At 39.6% G+C, this 24,051-nt stretch overlaps 1 protein-coding gene across 1 annotated transcript in view; it reads left to right on the forward strand.

The window, feature by feature from the left end:
• The window catches only part of eipr1 (EARP complex and GARP complex interacting protein 1), a 163,755-nt gene that overhangs the window by 99,969 nt on the left and 39,735 nt on the right, over positions 1–24,051 (forward strand). The window contains exons 7-8 of the mRNA XM_084380417.1: positions 18,634–18,801; positions 22,190–22,357. Of these exons, the coding sequence (XP_084236543.1) occupies positions 18,634–18,801; positions 22,190–22,357 (336 nt within the window). The remainder of the gene's footprint in view (positions 1–18,633; positions 18,802–22,189; positions 22,358–24,051) is intronic.

Consider the following 24,051-nt stretch of genomic DNA (forward strand, 5'->3'; position numbering starts at 1 on the left):
TGATGTAGTTTGTATCTGAAGCAAGGTCAATTAAAGTCCCAATCTTCTGCCCTGCGTTCGCAGTGACTTGCATCAACATCATGATGACAGGAAGTTCACAGAGCCCATTTCTCTGCAGTAGCTCAGACTGGCCTGAAGCATCAAGTGACGCTGCGGTTTTATTGGTGTTGGTAAAAGCCTTTCTGCATCGATCTGCCATTTCTGGGGAAAGTTCAGACACAATCTCCTCTTGTTCCACCGTTAGTTTGCTTTCACCTTTGCCGTCTTTTCCACTCTTTCTCTCTTCCCCTCTTTTGACTTCTCCTTTCGGGCAGAGGAAAGAATTATGGTCTGGGGCGCCGCCTCCCCTTTTACAGTCATTATTTCTGCATAGGAAAGTGTCTCTGCAGTATCCATCTTCATCATGGCATCCGAGACATTTTCTGCATGCTCCCAGCTTTCTCAATACAGCTTACTTTTCAGGTAGCTTAAGTCTTTTGACTGATCAGATAACCAGCAGCCAGTTTGCTGCTGCTGGTGCACTCTGGGAAGTGTAGTTGAGACCCATTTCTGAGATTCAGCTCAACAGTAGATATTTCAAGTTCAAGATCCATTAAGGTGCATAGGTGCTGGACAGGTGCTTATGTTCGCATATAGGCAGTAAGTAGTATTAGTAATAAGGTAAGTAGTTTCATTCAGAATACACAAAGATAATAATAATAATAATAATAATTTTAGTTATATAGCGCCTTTCATACATGAAATGCATCTCAAGGTGCTTTAAACAAATCATCAAACAATTAAAAACAGTATTAATCAACAGTCAGGCAGTAAAAATACACAGTGACAACAAAACAATAGCAGTGATAAAACAAAAAACAATCATACGAATAAAATTAGGCCAAGTTAAAAACAAATCAATTTGAGGAAAAAATAAAAAGATAAAAGATACCATACTCAGATCCCTAATTATATGCTCTATTAAAAAGGAATGTTTTAAGTCGATTTTTGAAAATAGAGAGAGTATCTGCCCCACGAATTTGAATTGGGAGTTGATTCCAGAGAAGTGGGGCCCGATAGCAAAAAGGCCTGCCTCCCATACTACTTTTCAATACTCTAGGCACAGCCAGCAACCCTGCATTTTGGGATCGCAGAGTCTTATTTGGGTGGTAGGGAACTATAAGGTCCTCAAGATATGAGGGTGCCTGACCATGTAGTGCTTTATATGTTAGGAGGAGAACTTTAAAATCTATTCTAGCAGTTACTGGGAGCCAGTGTAGAGAAGCCAAGACAGGAGAGATATGGTCTCTTTTTCTCGTCCCAGTCAGGACACGGGCAGCAGTGTTTTGAACTAATTGGAGTGTCCTTAGTGACTTACTCGGACAACCCGACAGTAAAGAGTTACAGTGGTCAAGTCGTGAAGTCACAAATGCATGAATTAATTTTTCAGCGTCCTTTAGAGATAGAAGGGATCTGATTTTGGAAATGTTACGCAGATGATAAAAGGCAGTTCTTGAGATTTCTTTAATGTGAGAGTCAAATGATAAATTCTGATCAAAAATAACACCAAGATTTCTGACCGTGAGGGCTGAAGTTAAAGAGACGTCATTTAAATTAACAGTATCATTGACTAGATGTTTTCTAAGATGTTTAGGACCCAGTACAATAACTTCAGTCTTATCTGAGTTGAGCAGCAGAAAGTTACGAGTCATCCATATTGTAATATCCTGCAGACAAGCTTGAAGTTTAGAAATTTTGTTGGTTTCGTCAGGTTTAAAGGATAAGTATAACTGAACATCGTCCGCATAACAATGAAAATTAATGTCATATTTTTTAATAACGCTACCAAGAGGAAGCAGATATAAAATGAATAGAATTGGACCAAGTACTGATCCTTGTGGAACGCCATAGCTCACTTTGGTGTACAAAGAGGATTCATCGTTAACATGTACAAACTGAGTTCTGTTAGATAGGTAGGATCTAAACCAGCTTAATGCAGTACCTTTGATACCAATTAGTGTGTCTAGTCTCTCTATTAGAATTTGATAATCAACGGTATCGAAAGCCGCGCTAAGATCAAGCAGAACAACTACAGATAGACATCCCTCATCTGATGCAATTAAAAGGTCATTCGTGACCTTAACCAGAGCAGACTCTGTACTGTGGTGCCTACGAAAACCTGATTGAAACATTTCAAATAGACTATTATTCTGTAAAAAATCATTTAATTGATCTGCTACCACCTTCTCCAAGATTTTAGAAAGAAAGGGAAGGTTAGAAATTGGCCTATAGTTAGCCAGAACCTCCGGATCAAGCGTGGGCTTTTTAAGGAGAGGTTTGATTGCAGCTACTTTGAAGGATTGTGGTACATAGCCTGTTAATAGTGAGGGGTTAATCATATCTAATAGAAAAGTGCTAACCTGGGGTAACATGTCTTTGAGTAATTTAGTGGGAATAGGGTCAAGGAAACAAGTAGCTGATCTGGAGGAGGTGATTACTGATATTAATTGCTGAGGCCCTAGTGGTTTGACGCAATGAAGGTGGTTAGCTGGTCCTGTAGCTGAAACAAAGTTCGCAGTGTCAGTGTTACAAGAAGGCAGTAATGTCTTGACTTTCTCTCTTATAGATAAAGTTTTGTTTTTAAAAAAATTCATAAAATCATTACTTGATAAGCTTATAGGAATAGCTGATTCAACAGAGCACTGGCTCTGTGTCAGCCTGGCAACAGCACTGAAAAGAAACCTGGGATTATTTTTGTTGTTCTCGATTAAAGCTGAGCAATATGCTGCCCTTGCAGCATGAAGTTCCTTCTTGTATAATTTGAGGGTATCCTGCCACAGTACTTGTGATTCCTCCAGTTTAGAAGAGCGCCATTTCCTCTCTAATCTGCATGTCTCTTGTTTTAATTTTCGAGTCTGAGAATTGTACCATGGGGCAGTGTTACTGTGCTTAAGCATATTTCTTTTCAAAGGAGCAATAGAGTCTAGTGTTGTACGTAGTGAATTTGAAACTCTATCCACAAAGTCATCAATTTGACTGAAGAGACCTCAAATGTGTTGAGACAAGGTATTGAACCCAGGGCTAGTGGAATCAGTTCTGCAAATTTACTTGAAGTATCATCAGAAAGAGATCTTGAATAATAGTATTTGTCTGTTGTTGTGTAGCCAATTATTGAAAGTTCAAAAGTGATCAAGTAATGGTCAGATAGAAACGGAACATGTGGAAAAACTGTTAGGTGATCAACTTCAATACCATATGTCAGTACGAGGTCCAAGGTATGATTAAAGCAATGAGTTGGTTCATGCACACACTGACAGAAGCCTACTGAGTCTAATAGTGCAATGAATGCAGAACCAAGACTGTCATTAACATTGTCCACATGAATGTTGAAATCACCAACAACAATTGCTCTGTCTGTTTTAAGAACTAGACTTGAAAGAAACACTGAAAATTCAGTTAGAAATTCAGAGTAAGGGCCAGGAGGGCGGTACACTGTGACAAACAGCATAGGCTGTACTCCTCTGCGTGCAGGATATGGCAGACTGAGAATCAGGCTTTCGAATGAGCTATAGTTTAATTTAGGTTTAGGATGAAATGATAAAGCTGAGTCATAGATGGCAGCAACTCCGCCCCCTTTGCCCGTATCCCTGGGGATATGTGTACTAGTATGACTGGGAGGGGTGGCTGCATTTAAACTAACATTCTCATTTTGACACAGCCAGGTCTCAGTTAGACAGAACAGATCAATATGATGGTCAGATATTAGCTCATTAACAAGTAGTGCCTTAGATGATAATGATCTGGAATTAAGAAGTGCACACTTAAGGAGAAAGGAGTTATTAGAAATAAAATGAGTAGGGAACTCAGGAGGAGGGGCTTTAGGAGTCAAAAGGGGCAGCTTGCGCAGGTTATATGGGTTTGCTCCCAGCCTAGTCCTACCTGGGTTGCGCTTTTTCCTTTTGTGATTGAGAATAGTGGGAATAGGACATGAAGAAATTTGAGCTAAGGCAATAGTTTTGATTAGTGATGACTGGTTTGAGAGTGAAGCAGAGGGTACTGATGGCCGACAGTAGGGGGCGCTAGTATTGCAAGTCATAGGTGAAGAGAACAGTGAGGAGGACAGCAGGGATGTGGGCATCTTAGCAGAAATAGGGGAGTCACTGTTAAATGTGGGGACCACATCACCGGTAGGAACAACAGCACCACCAATACCGATGACACCAGCAACAAGACCCGCACTGTCCACACTGACAGGGACAGGGCTGTGATATGGGCAAATGAAGGTCTGAGCAGGGTCTTGTTGGAGGGAGCATCATTGCAGGCTAAAAGCAATAAAATGTATAAAATTGTGGATCAGTTTTTCAGTACCCTTCCTGTTCAGATGTAACCCATCTGTTTTGAACAGTTCATGCTCGGTCCAAAACCAGTCAAAATTGCTTACAAAGCCAAGTCCAGTAGCAGTTGCAAAATTTTGCATCCACATATGCAAGCTATAGAGACGGCTAAAGCGTTCTGAACTTTTTGACAGGGTGGGAACTGGGCCAGACAGAACACACATTTTCCCAAGGCTTTCAATTGTGTTGACCAGTGACTCTAGATCATGGTGAAGTTTAAGGGATTGTCTGGACCTGACATCGTTGGTACCTGTGTGTAATATCACAGTGTGAGCAGAGGGATGGAGATCAGTGAGGGCAGGTGCTAGCTCCATGAGATCTGCAGTTTTACCACCAGAAAGACAGAAAGTGATGGAGCCTGGTAGAACTACATTCCTAATGATGGAGTCGCCTATTATGAGAATTTCAGGGGCGTGGTTTACACAACCACTGTCATAGACAGATAGTAGGCTCGTTCGAGATGAGCCAGGCCTGCGCAGAATCGATCACCGCCGACCACCGCACAATGCATGCCGGTTAGATTTGTGTCCGACTTGATCCCGACTTGCTCTGACGTCATGGACGCGCCTGCAACGATAACTTCGCGAGATCAAGGCGGCTGCAGTTTTTAGAGCCAGGCGCCGCAGTTGCTCTCCACCGACTGCAAGACCTCAGGGCATGATGGGAAACGCCTGGCTGTCGCCTGATCAAAGAGCTGATTGGCTCTTAGTTAGGACTACAAACACTACATTTTGTCGACAATCCTTATTTTCTGTGTAATGGTTATATTTAATGCTAGATTATATGAATCTCATGTGCAATGAAGGTTCAATCTGTTAACAAACATATTTTGTGTGGTTGATATACTGTAGGCTATATAATTACAAATATAAATAGCCTACATCAATAAATAAAGATCATAAGAAACCTTTGCTGCTTGTCCTCCCCATGTGTAGCCTATATATGTAGCTGTGAGAACGTTTGGACTGTTAATTCAGTAGCCTAATTCAATTTCTGGGGATTCAGGGATTGTATGATTCATAAATGACAGTGCCTTTACATAAATCTACTTTGTAGGCAATTCTTATTCAATAAATGACTTCCCAGGGCTGACATCTGCCCAGTCGTTCTGATTCTCACCTCAATCATAACAGTGGCATCGTTAAACAAATAAAAAGTTATGATTGACAAATTTAGACCACAGTGAAAAGTAGTTATCATTTTAGAAAAATCCACTTTGTATGACCTCAAAGTTTGTATTTCTATTTGTTACATTTGTGAGATTAAATATTAAAAATCACACCACATCCCATCTGCCCATTAAGAGGATTAACACAGTGTAATTTATGTGCAGAGTGGAAAAGTAGGGGGATCTCTTCTGCTTCAATTTCATCAGCGATCAAGAACGCATGTGCAGTTTCTTCAGCCATAGCTGTCCGAACGTGTTGTGCAAACTACAGATAGCCTACAGATGGCTCTAACAGGATGTAAATATTTCTGTGACTTCCTGTATATTCTTTGACGGCGGCTGGAAACTGTCCGACTTGACTGCAGCTGTTTGCCACCGCCCCCTGCTGCTGCCGCCTGGTCTCGTCCGCCTTCCAGGCGAGGCGCAGTTCATCTAGAACGAGCCTAGTTTAGGCGATAGAGACTGCTGATCCGTGATTGGAGCATTGGAGACAGTTAAAGAGGGATTGGGGTCACCTGCGCAGATGACGTCATCACTCATCGCCGAGGAGACAGGACCTTCGTTCGGTCGGGGGGAAGAGGGCAGCGGGGCAGAGTAAATAGGCCGTGATTCTGCAACGGATAACGGTGGAGGGGACGAGCGTCTGACTCGTTTACCCTGAGACATCGATGGACTGGTCGGAGGGGTCCGACGCTTCTTGTTTTTGGAGCGGACCGGTGCTGCTTGATCCGGGGGACGTCCAGCCAACTCCTGCAGCGGAGCGAAGAAATTGTAGAGCGGGATGAAATCGCCGTCATTTTCCGGGGCACAGAGGGGAAGGGAGAACCGTTCCCTTTCTTGGCTACAGACGTAGCCAAGTCACCTGCTACAGCTGTGGTCTCTGTGAGTCTTCCCTATGTCCAGTGCAAGGGCGTAAGAACCGGGACGTCTCCCCTCCAATATTGGAGACAGGCGCATTTGTCCGAGTAGAACAGGAGAATAACATTTTATTTTGAAATCTTTAACTCACTTGCTTTTATTTTGAAAGCGCAACACAGCGTCTTGTCACAAGCCCGCCCCCGCCCCCTCAGACTGTTTGGGAAGCGGGAGTCGGCTCGACAGGTCAGAGACTATAATGTCTCGCTGCAGCCTGTAGGACACGGCCAGAGGGCCAAACGGCCAGGTGCTGTCACGTGACAACGTAGCTGCCGCGTGATGACGTAGTGCTGTCACGTGACGACGTAAAGATGGCGGACACGGTAGATTTAGGTGATTTAGATGATAGAGAGAGTAAATAAGTAATGAATGAATTACTTTTAAATATATTTATTGAATTAACAATTATTGGAACTTCGGTAAACGTTCCGGTACATTTTGACGACGCATTGCGATGTAATGGAGAGAACGTGGTGCCGGAAGTATCCAATGATTTTTTTTTTTTCAAAATAAAAGTCATCCTCGGTCATTGCATCTGGTTGCACTTTCATTTACATGTTTATTGTATTTTTGACACCAGTATAATTGTTAACTTACTGGACTTGTGGGACATCTGCAAAGCCTCATATGTTATTTGGAACTGTGACATGAATGGGCTAAACATTTCATAATAAAACATATTTCATTATGACTCATGACTGCATTATTTGGGGTAGACATTTAATAGTAATTCATTCATTACTTATTTACTCTCTCTATCATCTAAATCACCTAAATCTACCGTGTCCGCCATCTTTACGTCGTCACGTGACAGCACTACGTCATCACGCGGCAGCTACGTTGTCACGTGACAGCACCTGGCCGTTTGGCCCTCTGGCTGTGTCCTACAGGCTGCAGCGAGACCTTACTCGTCAGAGAGAGGTGAAGATGAAAAGACAGTTGCAGCTCAGTTTAAGAGATTTCTTTATGGGGAAGAAAAGAAAGAAAGGAAATGTGAGTTGGTAATAATTTTGTCCAGGAGGATAATTATATTTTCTGTCTAACGTTAGACTTGTTGATGTTAAGCTGGTGTTGATTCAACATCTAACTACTAGTACACTCTTGCTAGGTAACGTTGTTACTATTAACGTTACTAGCCAACGTCGGCTGGCGAAAATATGGCGGATTTTCCAGTAACGTTACGGACAAAAGCGATTTGACACTAAAAAGTGTATTTAAGGTGGTTGTAAAAGAACATGATTTTTCTATTAACTTAACCCATGTGACTTGAAAACGAGTAACGTTACACATCTCCCACATCTAGAAAGGAGTTACTCTGTCTGTGTTTTTCTTGACTTTCCCATCAGTATTTTTCTATACCTTATTCATCTCCACATATTAGAGATCAGATGAAGTTCAGCTGGGAACTGACAGTGGTGAGGGTGATGCAGGGAGAGCCAGCACTGCAGAGTTGCAGGTAGGTGCTATATGAAGGGTGAGGTGATTTTAGTTTGTTGATCATGAGAGGAAGATTTGAACATGATAAGAAGTGAACACGGTTGAATTTAAACAATAATATAACAAACATGATTTTAATATTATAAACCATTAACGGATCTGTCAGGTTTCCGATATGTGTCCCCCCCAATGTTAAACTCATTCCTATACCGCTGGTATCGAAATGGCTCTTTCCAAAGTAAAGGGCTTTCACTTTCAGATCTGATCCTATTGTTGTGAAAAACTTTATTGAGATGACTGGGGAAATTGTCTTAACGTCACATCGCATTTTTGCTGCAACAATTTCTGGAAAAAAATAGCCTTTTCTACCTACAGTCATATTTGTGTCCATTGTTTGCATACAAAACCTTTCAGCCCTCAAAAAATGAATTGCTCAAAAAAGTTTGAATCAGGAAATTACTTAGGAACTATGCAGGCCAAACACAATGATCACACTGGAGATGTTCTTACACTGACCCACAGTCCACAGTGAGAGGCTACACACACACTGAGCTGTGTAATAGCTGTCAGGCCTGCAGCCATACCATGCACAACAGGATGCATACTGAAAAGCAGTGTAGTGCTGCAATGAAGCATGGACTCTACACCTCCCCTGTGGTGTGTATTTGTGCATGTGAGTGTGAGTGAGAGGGGGGACTGACAGAGAGCAAGCATAGAAGGAGAGAGGGAACACAACGAGCACATATGGAAAGAGAGATGGCATAAAAGAAGATGAAATGATTGATAGTGATGCTATTTGCTCCTTCATAGTCCAGGTTAAAAGCCAGCTATCTGTTAGTACAAAATACTAGACACCGTCAGAACTCCTCACCTGTTCACACTGCATGCCTCCTGACCAAAAACAGCTTTTTCATGACACATATTCAACAGATCTGGCAGTGCTTTACAAATGCAATTATAATAGGGTACCCAGGTAAACCATTATTCAAAAGCCTTTTCCATCATATTCTATTCTCATATTGAAATATAGCACCATTATGCAAACAGTGTTGCCTATTAGCAGTATCGTATTTCACATTCTAATACAAGACATTATGCAGAAGATGTCAGGTGTTTTTGAAGTAGTGATATTCCATATGCCGCTGTTGATATGAGGGTGACCTTTTGAACCCTGCTACTGTGAAATTGATCATCTGTAACCTTTTCATATGCTCCAAGTCATTTTCCCCAGTAGACATGAACCAGAAATCATACTGTGTCTCTCATAATGGTGTATTCATGACCTTATGCAAAAAATAAAAATGAACCAGGATACCTCTTAGATTTCTCACACCAGCCCACCACTCCTCTCAGTTAGTGTTGCTACGCCTGCCAAGCTTTCCGTTTTCGCACTGCTCATATGCATATGTTTACAGTGATAATGATGGCAGATTTATCACTCCAAATTTGTAGTGATTATTGAAAAAGTAAGTCCTCTTGACAGAGGTAGACAAAAGCAGGATCCTCATTTCATCAGTTTCTTTTGCAGGCTTAAATGAGATCTGTGGCTAGCTTTGGCTATTAGCTTATTAAGCTAATATTAGCTCCGTAAATTGGCCCTAATGTTACGGTTATGAAACTGTTTTAAATGCTATTTCTAACTAGGGGAATTGATATGTTTCCAGCTGACTCTAAAATAAGAACCCTATAAAATGGGTCTGTTTCACTGCACTTGGTGGCTACATACACAATATTGTGCTAAAACATTGAGGCTAAAACAAATAACTCAACAGTTCTTGATCAAGTAAAGACCAGTGACTGTACAAATTAGTGGACAGAGCCATCATGACATCATCAAAAGCTTTCTGAGGAGCCATAATGAAGCCCAAAGTCGGTAGTACCAGCCCTCACCATCTTGTCAGTGCCTGACTACACCTAACTTACGGCTAATCAAAAATCGGCAAAGAGGTGGAGCATCGGTGGAGCTTTAGCCATCCTAATAGGTTGAGAGGGTTTATTTGCCCCAAACAGCCAGGATACTTCGGACCAGCTGCAAGATAGCAAGCAACAACTGGCACCGAGGGTATGTGTTTATGTTTGATCTGAGCAAAGTTAACACTCACCAGATACTCTTTTCTATCTGTTATCCTGCAGTTCTTTTTCAATCTCCTGTCTGTACATTCATGAAGTAAAGTAACTTTATGTTTCTCTTCCATTCAGCAGTCAAATAAGAGAGATATAGTATGTTACAGTGGACTTGCATGGCTCACTATGTAAGGCGATCAATCCAGTTTTTAATCCCAAAAGTTTAAAAAAAGACTGTGCTCTCCTCAACTCCCGGTGTTTTCCTGCAGAAGCTCCAGGCTCTGGCTATCTCCTGCAGAGCTTGTTGGCTCAAGCAGCTATCTGCCAGTAAACGCTAAGAGAGTCGCTTGTTAATCCAAAACACTGGCCTCTGTCCCTCTACACCAGTCTTTTAGTCCAGAAAGATATACTATGTGTCTGATATCTTAATTAAAATTCTGCAAAAGACATCAGCACCACAAATATGTTCGAGAGATCAGGTTCGGTGATTGCAATTAGCTAAGGTGAAGCCAAGCAGACAGCTAGGGACTACCTGTCACACAAAAAAGCCATGCTCCTAGCTATGCATAACTTTAAGCCTTAAAATAATTTAAATGAGTGACTTATATAAAAATTCACTCCCCATACAGTTGTCATGAAGGGATAAATTAGGTATAGGCACCAACATTTTTTTTGTACCAGGTGGTAAACATGTTTTCCATTTCTGCTGCAAAGTTGGTCATTTTAACATGGGCTCTCAAAGGGATTGCCTTGTTTTTGGAGCAAGCCTCAAGATCCTCAAATGACAATTTGAGGATCTACAGTTTTTGGTACTTCCTTATTGGCTTCAATTAGAAGAGCCGGAGTTTGGCACTTCTTGAAAACTTAAAAGCAGCACTATTCTTAAATTTCTGTGTTGAGCTCATAAGTCCTAGCATTTCAAGTATGTTACATGAAATTGTAAGATCAGACTGTTATTTCCTTGTAACATAATGCTGTTTGGCTGCTTAGCTTACAGTTGTCCATATTTTCAGAAAGTATATTTTCACCTTCTTACCTTACAATTAAAATGACTTTTAGGATGAGGACTAATAGACATGTGTGACAAATTTAACACTATCTTTCTTAAAGCTAAACAATGCCATATCAACTGCCCTTCACTTAAAGAACAGCTACATCAGATTGCTGTTTGTTGACTTCAGCTCAGCACTTAACGCAATCTCACCCATGAAGCTGATTGGAAAACACACAAATCACAAACGTGATAATTTAAGTATATTTACAAACAATATGTTTTAATTCACTTACTTAAAACATAAAATGGCACGTGTGCTCATATTTGCAGCAATAGTATTCAGTATGCTTTGTAAAAGAACTTATAACTGCTGACTTCACATTATTAACTTAATTTGCTACTATTTAGCTTCAACAATGACCAGCTACAGCAAGCTCAGAGGGTCAAATTTAAAACTCAAAATTCCCAATCGGTTTAAAAATACAGCCACCACTAATGGAGACATTGTGTGCTAGGAGAGGGTAGCACACAAACAGTATATATCTTGATGTTTTCTATTATTTTTATTCTTGGAGAACTAGCTTGATGAGCCAGAACACCTACATGTTAGCAGTTTACTTCATAAAGTATATATTTTATTCAGTCTAGTTTACAATTTATTTTCCACTTTTATGAGGTCAGGCCAAGGGGGTTAAAAGGACAGTTTTCAAGTTCAGTTATTTATTTTAAGGATGTTAGTTTAAAGGCTAAGATTTGTTCTGTGTGCAGTTTTCAGGGGCTGTATTTATTTAGGCTTTACGTCTTATTTTATTTGTTTTTTATCAAAGCAGCTTTTTTTTTTACAGTTTCGTCAAGTACTGAATCCAGACATGTGAGATGTAAAATGAAGTGTAGAGGGTGAAACATTTTTGAGGGGTTTACACTTAGTTGTGATATTAGTTTTTCTCTTAACGACTTTTGTGAGCACTTCATGCTAACCATCAAGATCTCCCCAATCATTTCGGCTGCTTGATGTAATGATCCCTTACTTTTATGCATAGGCAGACCCTCCCCCCTCTCCTCATCCCTCCCTCCATCTACCTGACTGCCTCTCTTTCTCCCATCTTTCTGTCTCTGCCAGCTCCATCTCAAAGCCAGACTTTAATTTTGATCAGCGATGAAATGATTGCTCTCCTCTCTCGATTTTTCTTTTCTCCCCCTCCCTCCCCACAGCAGTTGTCATAGAAACAGAGACTTGTATGTGTATGTGTTTCTGTGCATGTGAGTTTGTGTGTGACTGTGAGCGTCTGTGTTCCAGTTGATCCCCTCAGCAGAGCAATTTATCACCCAAACTAAGCCAGGAGGGTGTGTGTGGATGATTCTGTATGAGTGTGTGAGATGGCCAAATGTGTGCTTGTCTGTCTACCCTTGTAGCTTCCCTCTTATACACCTATATTTCTTCTGTATTTACACACATAACAGTGTTTGGGGGAATGTGTTTTCCCAGTTTTATGTTTTTATCTGTAAGCGCTTAACAGTGTGTGTAAAAGGTCCCCTGTTCCCTCATCAACCCCCATCACACACTCATACCCTCTCAGCCTAGCTGGCTGGATGACTTGAGATTGAGTTTGTTTGGTGGCTTAGACTGGCCCCAACTCTAATCCTCTGCTCTCATACAAACACAAACACAAACACACACACTAAAAGTCCCAGGTCTCTCCACTATCAGCCTGGGCTGAGGGAGTGTATGCATGAGTGTGTTTGTCTGTGTGTGTGTGTCTATCTGCACAGAGGGGATTGCTCAGAGACACGAGAGAGTGAAAGAGTGAAACTAACCCAATTTCTTGCTCCATTTCCTTTTCACGCGGCGGGTGCATCCCATTCCACAGCAGGTCGGGTTGAACGCCAGCCACCCTACAGCCCAGGGTCACGTCTTTTACCTCAGAGTCTCACATATAAGATGGAGGGAGCGCTGTAAATAAATCATGCTCCAGCTCAAAATTACACATGAAATTGCTATTTTGAGCGAAATTGAAGTTCAACTGAAGTTCCAAGTCGACTCAGATTAGAACTGATGGTTGATAGTCGATGCATGTTTGTTCTGTATGTATTCATTCTTATAGGATATTTGTCTTTAAAATGATGTTTCATACATGCAATTAATAATAAATAAACCCATAAAGCATGTTTTAATGCACAGGAAGATGCATCTTAATATATATATGTATATATTTATATATATATATATATGTATATATACATATATATACACACATATATATGTGTGTGTGTGTGTGTGTGTATGTACAGTATATATGCTGTCTATATGATTTTTACCTGAATATAAGTAGGGAAATATAGATAAAAAATGGCCTATTGCAACCATAAATATCAAATTTTTATTGAATCTGAATCCAGTGTGAAATCCGTTCATGACATTAGAAATCCTTTTGAATCCTGTATCTAATCCATTTGAGTTCAGCTTTCATCGTTTGTTACTAAAGTTAAAGATACTAAATAAATTAAATAATAAATAAATTGATATGATATGGATGAGCGTTTAAGTGAGAGATTCTGACTCCTTGAGCTAAAGTGATGCAGCAAGTGTTTCAGTTGAGACAAATTATGACTATGTTGGTCTTGTTGAACTGCAAAAGCAAACAGGTTTAAGAGTGGTCCTGATAAATGACACAACGCATAAATGATCCTTGACTAAACAAAGACAATCACTTGAAATAATGAAGACATTAACATTAATTATCTATAGCTGATGTGATAGGCTCAGGGTTCAAGACTAACTTTACACTGGTTGTGCTCGTGCCCCTAACTTTTCATTTATGTGCAACCAATAAAACATTTTAATTTATTCCTATTCATTAATTCTTAACACATTACGTAAATTATTTTAAAAAGCAATATTGGTGCAAATATATGTTTTTCTTAATTTAAATCGCAGCACAGGCAAAAATGAAATGAGGATAACCTCAACTTTTTAAAATTAAGTGCTAAATTTCACTCACACTGCACAGGTCTTTGGGTCCATGTGCGACCAAAATAGTCCCACCCTTAGCCCTGGGTGATCACTTATAACCCTGGATAAGTGATGATCAGTGCCATCTAAAAATGAGAAAAAAAGGAACAACATATTATCAGCCAACATGTTATTTTGAAACTGAACCCTAATTGCTAGCGTGGTATATATATCAGTAAATATCTGACAGTAGCCCAATTGAGAGTCAGAATCAACTTTATTGGTCAAGTATGTATATACATACACGAAATTTAACTCTTGCTCTCCTTTGCTCTCAATGTATTTACACAGAAATAGCCACAGAGCTAGAAACAAGAATGACATTTGCAAACATTTAAACAACGGTGCAGCGGTGTAGAGTGCAATTGGTCCTTGAATAAATATAGAATGATTAATGTATCAGGTTCCTTTATAGACTGCCTGGCCAAAAAACAGTCACCACCTGGATTTAACTAAGCAAATAGGTAAGAACCTTCCTTTGGATAATTACTGCAGTGATTAATATGTTTCAGCTGGCAACAAGTTATTTAACTCCAGCTGATTCAGTGAGTAGCTTCTCATTTCTTAAATAACCATGTCTAAAGAGATATCCTGTGGTCGTGGAAAAGATGTTACTCTGTTTCAAAAAGGTAAAATTATTGGCCTTCATAAAGCAAGGAAAACAACAAAGGACACTGCTGAAACTGCTAAAATTGGATTAAGAACTGTCCCACGCACTATTAAAACCTGAAAGGATGGTGAACAATCATCTTCAAGGAAGAAAAACTTCAATGAATGTTTGGTGAAATCAAATCGTAAAAAATCAAAACTTACAGCTATGTTTAATAGTGAAAGTAAGAGTATTTCCACACACACAATGCAAAGATAACTTGAGGGATTGGGACTAAACAGCTGTGTAGTTTAAGAAAACCACTTATCAGTGAGTGTAAGTGGAAAAATTGCTAAGGCGCATAAAGATTGGGCTCTGGAGCAATAGAAAAAGGAAATGTGGTCTAATGAGTCCAGATTTACCCTGTTCCAGAGTGATGGGCACATCAGTGTAAGAAGAGAGGCTGATGAAGTGATGAAACTTTAAAATATATATTTTATCAATTGTAGGTACAGTGAATGCTTAGTGTTACAGAATTATTGCACAGCGATTGTTTCTGACACTACATGACTGATGTCAACTGTTCATCTGAATGATGGCCTGTGGGTAGAAACTATTCTTTTGTCTGGTTGTTTTGGTGTTAAGTGCTCTGTAGCGCCTATGAGAGGGGACAGGTTGAAACAGGTTTTGTCCAGGGTGTGATGGATCTGCAGTGATGTTTTAGCCACGTTTCCTTACTCCAGACTTGTATAAGTTCTGAATGGAGGGTGGGTTGGCAGCAGTGACTTTACAGTCAGTGAAAATCAATGAAAACACTGCAATCTGTACAGCAACCTTGGTTTATATAGAGGCAGATTCCGACTCCCCTCATGTTCCCCAATAGCTCTTGTATGCAGGCCACTCGCAGTAGATGTAGTTTAGTATCTGGTTAGGCAAAGGGCATGAGATCTGGAAAACTCTGTGTTTGCGCTGTTGAGCAGCAGCAGTTCATCCATCTTGTTGGAGCGTAGTTAAAAATCTCCGCTATTGCAATTTAACATGCACTTCATCTAATTGTCCCCATCGGTGTCTCCTGCATATCCCTCAGAAAGCTGCTGCTCCTACATCTAAAAGCTCTTCAGAAGCTCTTCACTATTGCCATATTAAAATCATGGCAATGGTACATTGTATATGGTATGCAAATAGGACATAGCTGATGCTTGGAAATATCTATCTGAACATCTGAACAAAAGCCTCATAACCAGGGTGGGAGAGATTTTGATGAGTTCTGGGATGTCCGCAACATTTTTAGATTTTTGAGTGGGCTCCAAGATTGTGCATACTGTATGCTAATAAGTGCCAAGCAGATATCAATTTATGTACTCTCATTTATACAGAATATGAATAAATAAAAATATACTATATGAATATGTCACATAGTCATGAATCTCAATGCTCCACTTGTTGTTAGACATTTTCTGTCAAGCTCCATATTCTGACACCAACACCACAGCCCACTGGCAGTGACAGCAAGTACAAGTATACACACACACACACACACACACAGTCCCTGGGTTGTCTTGACCTAATTGAAGCCCAGCGGTCTGCCCCAGGTCATTCTCTTATACCTCCCTTATTTTAATGAGATTTTTAATTAGCATGTTAATTGCCTAATGTGATCAGCAGGGTGACTAGCTAGCTGGCTAGCTGTGGTTGGTACCCAGCTGGGCCATAACACTGAGGCTTTTCACTCTGCTGAACAAAATCGTGCCAAGCTGAGCTTTGCTGGGCTAGCCTGGAGAGAAAATGGTGTTGCAGAAAACAAGAAGTGATTGTGAGGCAGAGCTCTAGATCTAATTAATTACTATTTTATTTAAATGTCTTTCTGCTTTCTTCTTTTATATAGCAAACGGTATCAGGAGGCTTCAAAGACAGCTTGCTAAAATCAGCAACAGAACCATTAATATATCCCTGTACAAGTAGTAATGTTATAAGACATAAACAAACATACATAAATAGCTCCAACAAAAATCGAGATAAATCAAATCAAATCAAATTTTATTTGTATAGCCCAAATTCACAAATCACAGTTTGCCTCAGAGGGCTTTACAATCTGTACAGAGACGACACCCTCTGTCCTTCGACCCTCGATTCGAGTGAGGAAAAACTTGCCCCAAAAAAAAAGCAAGCAATAATAATGAAATGCACATGGAAATGTGATTACTAGTGATAACAGTAGTAGTGATTAATGGTAAGGATGGTATGTAGTAATGTAGATAGAAGTAATATATACAGTTGTGGTCAAAAGTTGATATACACCGGTATAAAACATGTACAGTATTACAGTATATACAGTTAACTGCAACCTTACTGGTTGTCGGAGCCCTAAAACCATGAGCCAGTTCTGGTTTTCTCAAAGCATGTCATAACCATTTGCACAAATGTTTTGAGAATGAATAACAAAGAGGGTGATATTTGTCTACCACAATAATGGAAGCAGTGCTAGAGCACACAGCTGTAATATTGGTGTATACAGACATTTGAAAAAATTGCTCAATTATTCATCCAGTATTGGATTCACTCTGGTTGTAGCTCTGTTGTGGATTCATCATTTAATATATAACTATTACTTTAACTACTTTTGCTTTTTTCATGTTGAATACAAAAATATTTGTCTAACTTGCTAGATGTTCAACGGTACCAATTAGTCATTTTGTCTTTTATTTGGTGCTGTAGTGTACTGTGGGTTTATCTGAGCCTTTTTGCTGTGACAACTGCCTGCTGTGTCTGGAAGCAAGGGCTAATAAGATCAGTTTGTGGGCCATGAACAAAACAAAGAGCTAAAAGAGGTTAAAATGCTCCATAGAGCTGAGGGAAGTTGGATGATAATTCTCTTTGATGATAACTCTCTTTGTTCACATTACACATGGTCATTCAATCCATTGTCAGGGTAAAAAATATTATGTAGGTGCAGATTTGTTTTTACACTGTAGTCAAAGCAAGGTAAAAGACAAAGAAACTTTGCTTCTTAAGGTAAAGTTCCCAGCAAGAGTGAATTTAATTTGTTGAAAATGACTATTACCTAGGGCCCAGTATCACTGAAAAGATTTCAATACTGCCACCGATACGATACCTTGACTTGGACACACAATATCTATTTAGGAAAATATCGGTTATCAGCAGATAATGAAATTTTAGCCGATAAATAGAACCGACAATACAAAGCCAAATTGCTTTAGTTGAGTGCAGCATTCACAAACAGTATGTGGCGGTATGCACCTTTAAAGTTGGTTTGCCAGCCGCCAATAAACACAGAGAAGAAGAACAACAACAACAAAGCTGTTGTCGCATTCATGTTGTAGAGCTGCTGCACCTGTGTAGAGCCATGCAATGTAGACAAGAGCCATACATGTCACCGCTGGAGTGGGCGTTGTTTGTCGAGTTCAGAAGAAGACAACACAATTGTAACTTGCAATATGTGTTCCTCAAGTCTTCAGAGAGGAGGGAAAAACTCAATAAAAAGAGAAGAGAAGATAAGCTAGGCAGATGAAAAAATATAGGGGATGAAAGAAGTTGGAGGTGGCCGGAAAGATGGAAAGAGACACAGTGCAAAGGGTGTCTCTCTTCCTCTGTCATGCCATTCTGTTAACTACACTCTAGCAGGAACTGAAGGCTGTGTGGTTATGAGGCTTGCCTTCATAATTTATCGCCACTGCTGTCGGCCTCTTTATTGAGCCTGGCCTTCGCTGACAACCACAGAAGAGGCTTTGATTTACCCTGGGAATGTTCTAGCTTGTGTGGACCCTGTGAATCAGTCTCTCTCTCATATCTCCTTTTGTTGTTCTGTCACACACACACACACACACACACAAACACACACACACACACACACACACACACACACACACACACACACACACACACACACACACACAAACACACACCATACCTGTCTCTTATCATTTCTCTCCCTTTCATTTTGATCCCTCCATCCTAATTCTTCCCTATCTGCTTCTCCTCTCATCTGCCTTCCACTCCATGCCTCTTATAACCTCCCCTCTTTCTAATCACCTCTCGCTTCTCCTCACTCTTTCTCCTCTCCAGTCAGATCTACTGTATAGAAAACGCCCATGGACAGCTGGTACGTGACCTTGACTTAAACCCCAACCGCCAGTACTACCTGGCCAGCTGCGGAGATGACTGCAAGGTCAAGTTCTGGGATGTCCGCAACGTCCAGGAGCCTGTCAAGACCCTGGAGGACCACTCGCACTGGTGGGTGGATTGGTGGGGAAGTCCAAAGAGGTTTGGGGAAGGGTCGTTAGTGGAGTCGGTCCTTGAACAACAAGACCTGAGATAAAGTTCCCATGTTAGCAAATATCCCCTCTGCTATAATGTGCCACATTATATCAGAACTTGCTGTCATTCTCCCATGTTTGGTGGGAAAAAGACAAGTTTAGTACATAAATAAGTCAAGTATGACATTGTTAAACTTTGGATGTTTTTCAAGGTCAATGTTAGTGAGCACATTTAATAGGTGAAATTATGTCATATGTCATTATACTTCAGGAATGATTTAAAAGTTTAAAGGTCCCATCAAATGGTAATCTTTACTTTTTTAATGTGATGTAGTAGGGCTGGGCAACATATAGATATTATATAATTTTTGTAATATGAGACTGTATAACTTATTTTTCTAATACTCGCTATAACCCCCATAGCAATTATATCCACATTACTGATAATTATATACTGTAAAGGTATTTGGTCAAAAATATTGTGATATATGAATTTGTCGCCCAGTCCTAGCATTTATGAAGTGCTTTGAAATTTGAGATTTCAAAATGTAGAGATATATATTGTGTTTATCATAATACAGCCTAAAAATATGGCTTTATATTGTTTTAAGGCCATATCCCCAAGCCCTATGATGTATTTAATGCTTAAATACAATGTTGATACAGAATGCAGCAGACCTGCCAACACTACTATTTTTCCTGTCTTTCTCCGGTATTTCAAGGCCATTGTCTAGCACCCTTTCATTTGGTCCTGGGAGTCTCCCTTACATGTAATTTGCATGGCTCTCAAACTTTTTCATAAATCATCATCATACATGATTTGTTAGACATCACCCAAGTTGCCAGATTGTCTATGAAACAAAGTCTCCACAGACAGTTGACACACTACATATAATTGAAACCTGTCTGTCACTGGAAATTGTCATCCCACAACCTGATATCTTTTTTTAAATGTACCCAAACATTTTCACAGCTATAACTTATATCTAATGTTACAATTTGCAGAACATTTTGGTATTTGCTATGAAACATACCTTTCAATAATTTCCCCTACGATAGAGTATAACTAAATTATATGCCAAAATTCTTATAATCAGAGACAACTGGGAATTGATAATATTTTATTGATACTGACATAATCGATTTTGCTTATCGGTTGTATTCTTTATCAATTCCCTTATTGATTCCTGATCTGTTTTCTGTGTGGGGATAAAAGTTGAGCTGGCTGTAGCCTGACAGCTATAGTCAGTCAATCGTCATCTGACATGGATAAAATGAGAGAATATTTGTACATCATTTTTTTCCTTTTCAGTTGTTTTAGTCAAAGGAAAATTCTGCTAAGCCTACCTGTGTGGCGCTAATGTTATTATAACATAGGATATTTACCCTGAGAGCACAAGTTTTATGTCATTGTTTTTAAATGCGGGCCTATTGGAAAAAGCATTGTGGCTACATTCCACAAGGGGTACTTGACTGGAACTGACAAGAAATATCATCAGAATAGGTGAAAAGGTTATTTATCATTTCATAAAATTTTACAACTTGTAAATGTGTAAATGTGAGTAAGTATTTTGTGTGTCTAATATAATTATACTATATTTGCGTAATGGGAAAAATTATTTTACACAGCATTAGAGTGTAATTCAGGCACTTTCAGGTAAACTCCCTAACAATAATGATAAACATGATGATAACTCCTTTGCTGCACTGTTGATTGTTTTCCGGTTTTATTAATGGCTTTATCTCCTTACTAATGAAATGCCCTAACTACTGATGGTGCAATGAAAGGCAGTAATACACTAATTACTAATTAAATAGGCAGCTACTCGTTTTGTCATTAGGGATGAATCACTGCAGGTCCAACACAGGCCAGTCCTGCTCTAGGTTGTCTTCTGTGAAGCTTCAGGCAGCGCTAAGAGCTGAACATTGTGTACTGCAGGTGTGTGTGTGTGTGTGTGTGTGTGTGTGTGTGTGTGTGTGTGTGTGTGTGTGTGTGTGTGTGTGTGTGTGTGTGTGTGTGTGCGTGCGTTCATGGGAGACACTCTCTCCTGTGTGAGCTAAATACATGATCAGTGTGTCTGCAAGCCAAACTGGGCTACTGCTACAGCACACCAATCCTCACCTGATAGGCAGACACACACACACACATAGGCACATACACAAGCTCATGCATATGCGTATGCCTTTGTGCACGTGCACATAAACACTAAAACAACTGTTATCTCCAAAAGAAAGATAGAAACATATCCATAACTCTAGATAGCTGCAGATGGGATCTCTTCAGATATGAGATAAGTGTGCATGTGTGCGCTAATCTGTGTTTTTGCAAGGGCTCTCTCTTTATCTCTATGTGTGGCTACAAAAATGTGTGTGCTCAAGCATTTCTATAATGCATATGTCTGTGTGTCACTTATCTTTAGTGTGATGCATATATGTGCGGGTGTTTCCCTAAGTGTTGTGTTGTGTTGTGTGTTTGTTGTGCACGCTCCTTTTTCACAGCACAGCCAGGATATGGCCTCAGGGCTGCTGGGGGTATTAGGGACTATTTTTTAGAAGGGAAGCGGATTAGGGGAGCGTGGGGAACAGCGTGGCCGAGGCTGATTTCCTGTCAACAGCCTCGGTTATCCCTCAATCCCTCCCTGGGAGGGAACTGGGACCGCACTCTGAGCTGTGCCCCGGGCTCACAGAGAGAGAGAGAGAGAGAGAGACATAGACAAATACAAAGAGAGAGAGTGAGAGAGAGAGCGAGGATGAAAAAGAGCAAGAGAAGGAAACAGTGTTGACAATCAGAGAAACTGAAAGAGAGGGAGAAAAATAGGGAGAGTAGGGAAGAAAAAATGGAGAATTGAATTGACAAAGAGGCAAAACTAAGTAGCAAATACTGTAAAACCAGGATCATGGAGCTTATGATAATGATCATCAACTTGTGAAGTAAGCCCAAATATAGACTGCAAGGCACCAAATTCCTTTTGTTGGCACCTGAATACACAACCAGATAGGAATATTTAGCTGTGAATCTTCTGCATTATTTGTGTGAGCATGTGTGTGTGATAGAGAGATAGAGACAGACTGATACCCTGCACAACTGTGTGTGTATGTGTGTCTGTTCGTTTGTGTGTTTCAGTTTGTGTGGTCTGCCTGTACAACATTTATGTATGACTGCTTTCACATACTATAGTTATATCACTGCATTCAGTGCTGGGTTACTGCTGGTTTGTTCACCCACATGGAGCTTTGTTTGGAACAATGGAAGATACAGCCACAGACTGTTATATGCATCCATGCATCACTGTAAATTATCCTGCACTTCCCCACATTGCTGCAATACTAAATGCTGAATTAATGTTTGTTTTTTTTTTTCCCAGGGTGTGGAGTGTCCGCTACAACCACAGCCATGACCAACTGGTGTTGACAGCTAGCAGTGACAGCCGCCTCATCCTCTCCAATATGGTGTCAATCTCCTCGGAGCCATTTGGACACTTGGTGGATGATGAGGAGCTCAGTGAGGGAGAAGACAACCACCAAGAGGACAAGTAAGAGCAACTCAGGCTAGTTAGAAAAGGAAGTGCTTCCAGTAATGTAAGTCAGTAGGAATTGCTGTTTTCAAGGATAGTCTGGCATAGAAAAGGCAGTGGCTTTTAACAAAAAATATGGTTTATTAGAGCTTAGATGCTATTTTTGCTACAAAAATGAAACCAGAATTTTTTATTAATCCAGCTTCAACCAGAAAACGCCTGTATAAGTTGCACTTTAACAACGTCACGTGCATAACGTTTCATGTCGTACTTTTCGAATCGATCATTGGCAGTCAACTTAATCAGTCCTTGAGGTATGAGGGTGTCTTAAATTAAACTTAGCTTTCCTTTAAGTAAAGTAAAGAACCTGTGAATTTATCCCATTAGAGGATTGTCATTGCATCATAGGTTCACTATTGTCACTTGAGAAACGTCACCCACATTACAGTGTTAACAGTTAAAATATACTCCCTAACGTTTTCAAGTAAAACAATCAAAATAGTACCCAAAACATTTCTTCAAAAATTCAAATTTAGATTATTTAGATTAGATTAGGCCAAGTATCCTGTTCATCTGTTCATTCCAAATAACTGAAAAGTAAAATAGCTCAGTTCTGATTCAAACTGATGGGTCTTACTCACTAGGGTGCGTGGCCTAGTCCAATCTAACCAATTAACTAATCTATTCATATAAGTGTATGAAATGTCCAAATATAGTGAACAATTCCCATGGTGATATCATCAAATTGCTTGTTTTGTTTTACAACCAAAAATACTTAATTAACAATTAAAGTACAGAAACGTAGCAGATTTCGGATTTGAAAAGTTGAAACCAGAAAATGTCTATGTGTGAAAATGTGAAGATTCTCATAGTCATCCAAGTCACAGTATATCCAAAATTGCAAGCAAGTTCAAGTGCCCTTCACATCTAGAGGAATAAGTAGATGCTTGACATTTTGCTTGATATAGGGTTTAACTAAATCACTAAGTATGAAAATTGATGTTGTTGGATTTTGTTTACTTTCATCGAAATTTATTCCTAAATTACTGAAAAGTATAGTATAATACATGAATAGTGAGATAGTAAAAGTAACAATCATAAAAACAGTTACACATTAAAAGGACCTATTTCTAATTTCCAGCCACCTTGTTCAAACGAATAGGGGGCAGTATTTCCCCCCTGCTCAATGTTTAGTTCAAACTCTTTTTTTTTAATTTATTTTATATATTTCATTTGTTTCTTTGCAAATTCATTGTTGCAAGTTGTTAAAATTGTAAGGACCAAAAAAATTACTACTGTGGATTGTTTCATTGTTGTTTTGTGTTCTTACACAATAAGTTCTAAATAAAACTTTTGGAGGAATACATTGATAGTAAATTCTGAGAACAGCTCATTCTATTGTTTCTAACAAACGCAGTGCTGTGACCTACATTTGTGTAAAGCTGGTACAAAATCCTTTCCAGCAGGTTGAAATGTTTCATTTCAGTTATTGTCAACACAAAAGCCTTTCATGTTTTACCATTTATACAAAGTTTACAAAATGTACAAAAATATCAGAACAATAGTGGACACTAAAATGCCACTCCTTTTTAAGAGGAAGGAATTTGCCTTGGTGTTTGGTGCATAAAAAATGAAGGCTAATTACTGCAACAGTCAAGACCATAAATATAGAATACAAATATTACGATGAAAATATAAGGAAATACTAAAAC

This window comes from Pagrus pagrus (assembly GCF_965226575.1).
Source record: "Pagrus pagrus genome assembly, chromosome: 18".
In the NCBI taxonomy this organism is placed as follows: Eukaryota; Metazoa; Chordata; class Actinopteri; order Spariformes; family Sparidae; genus Pagrus; species Pagrus pagrus.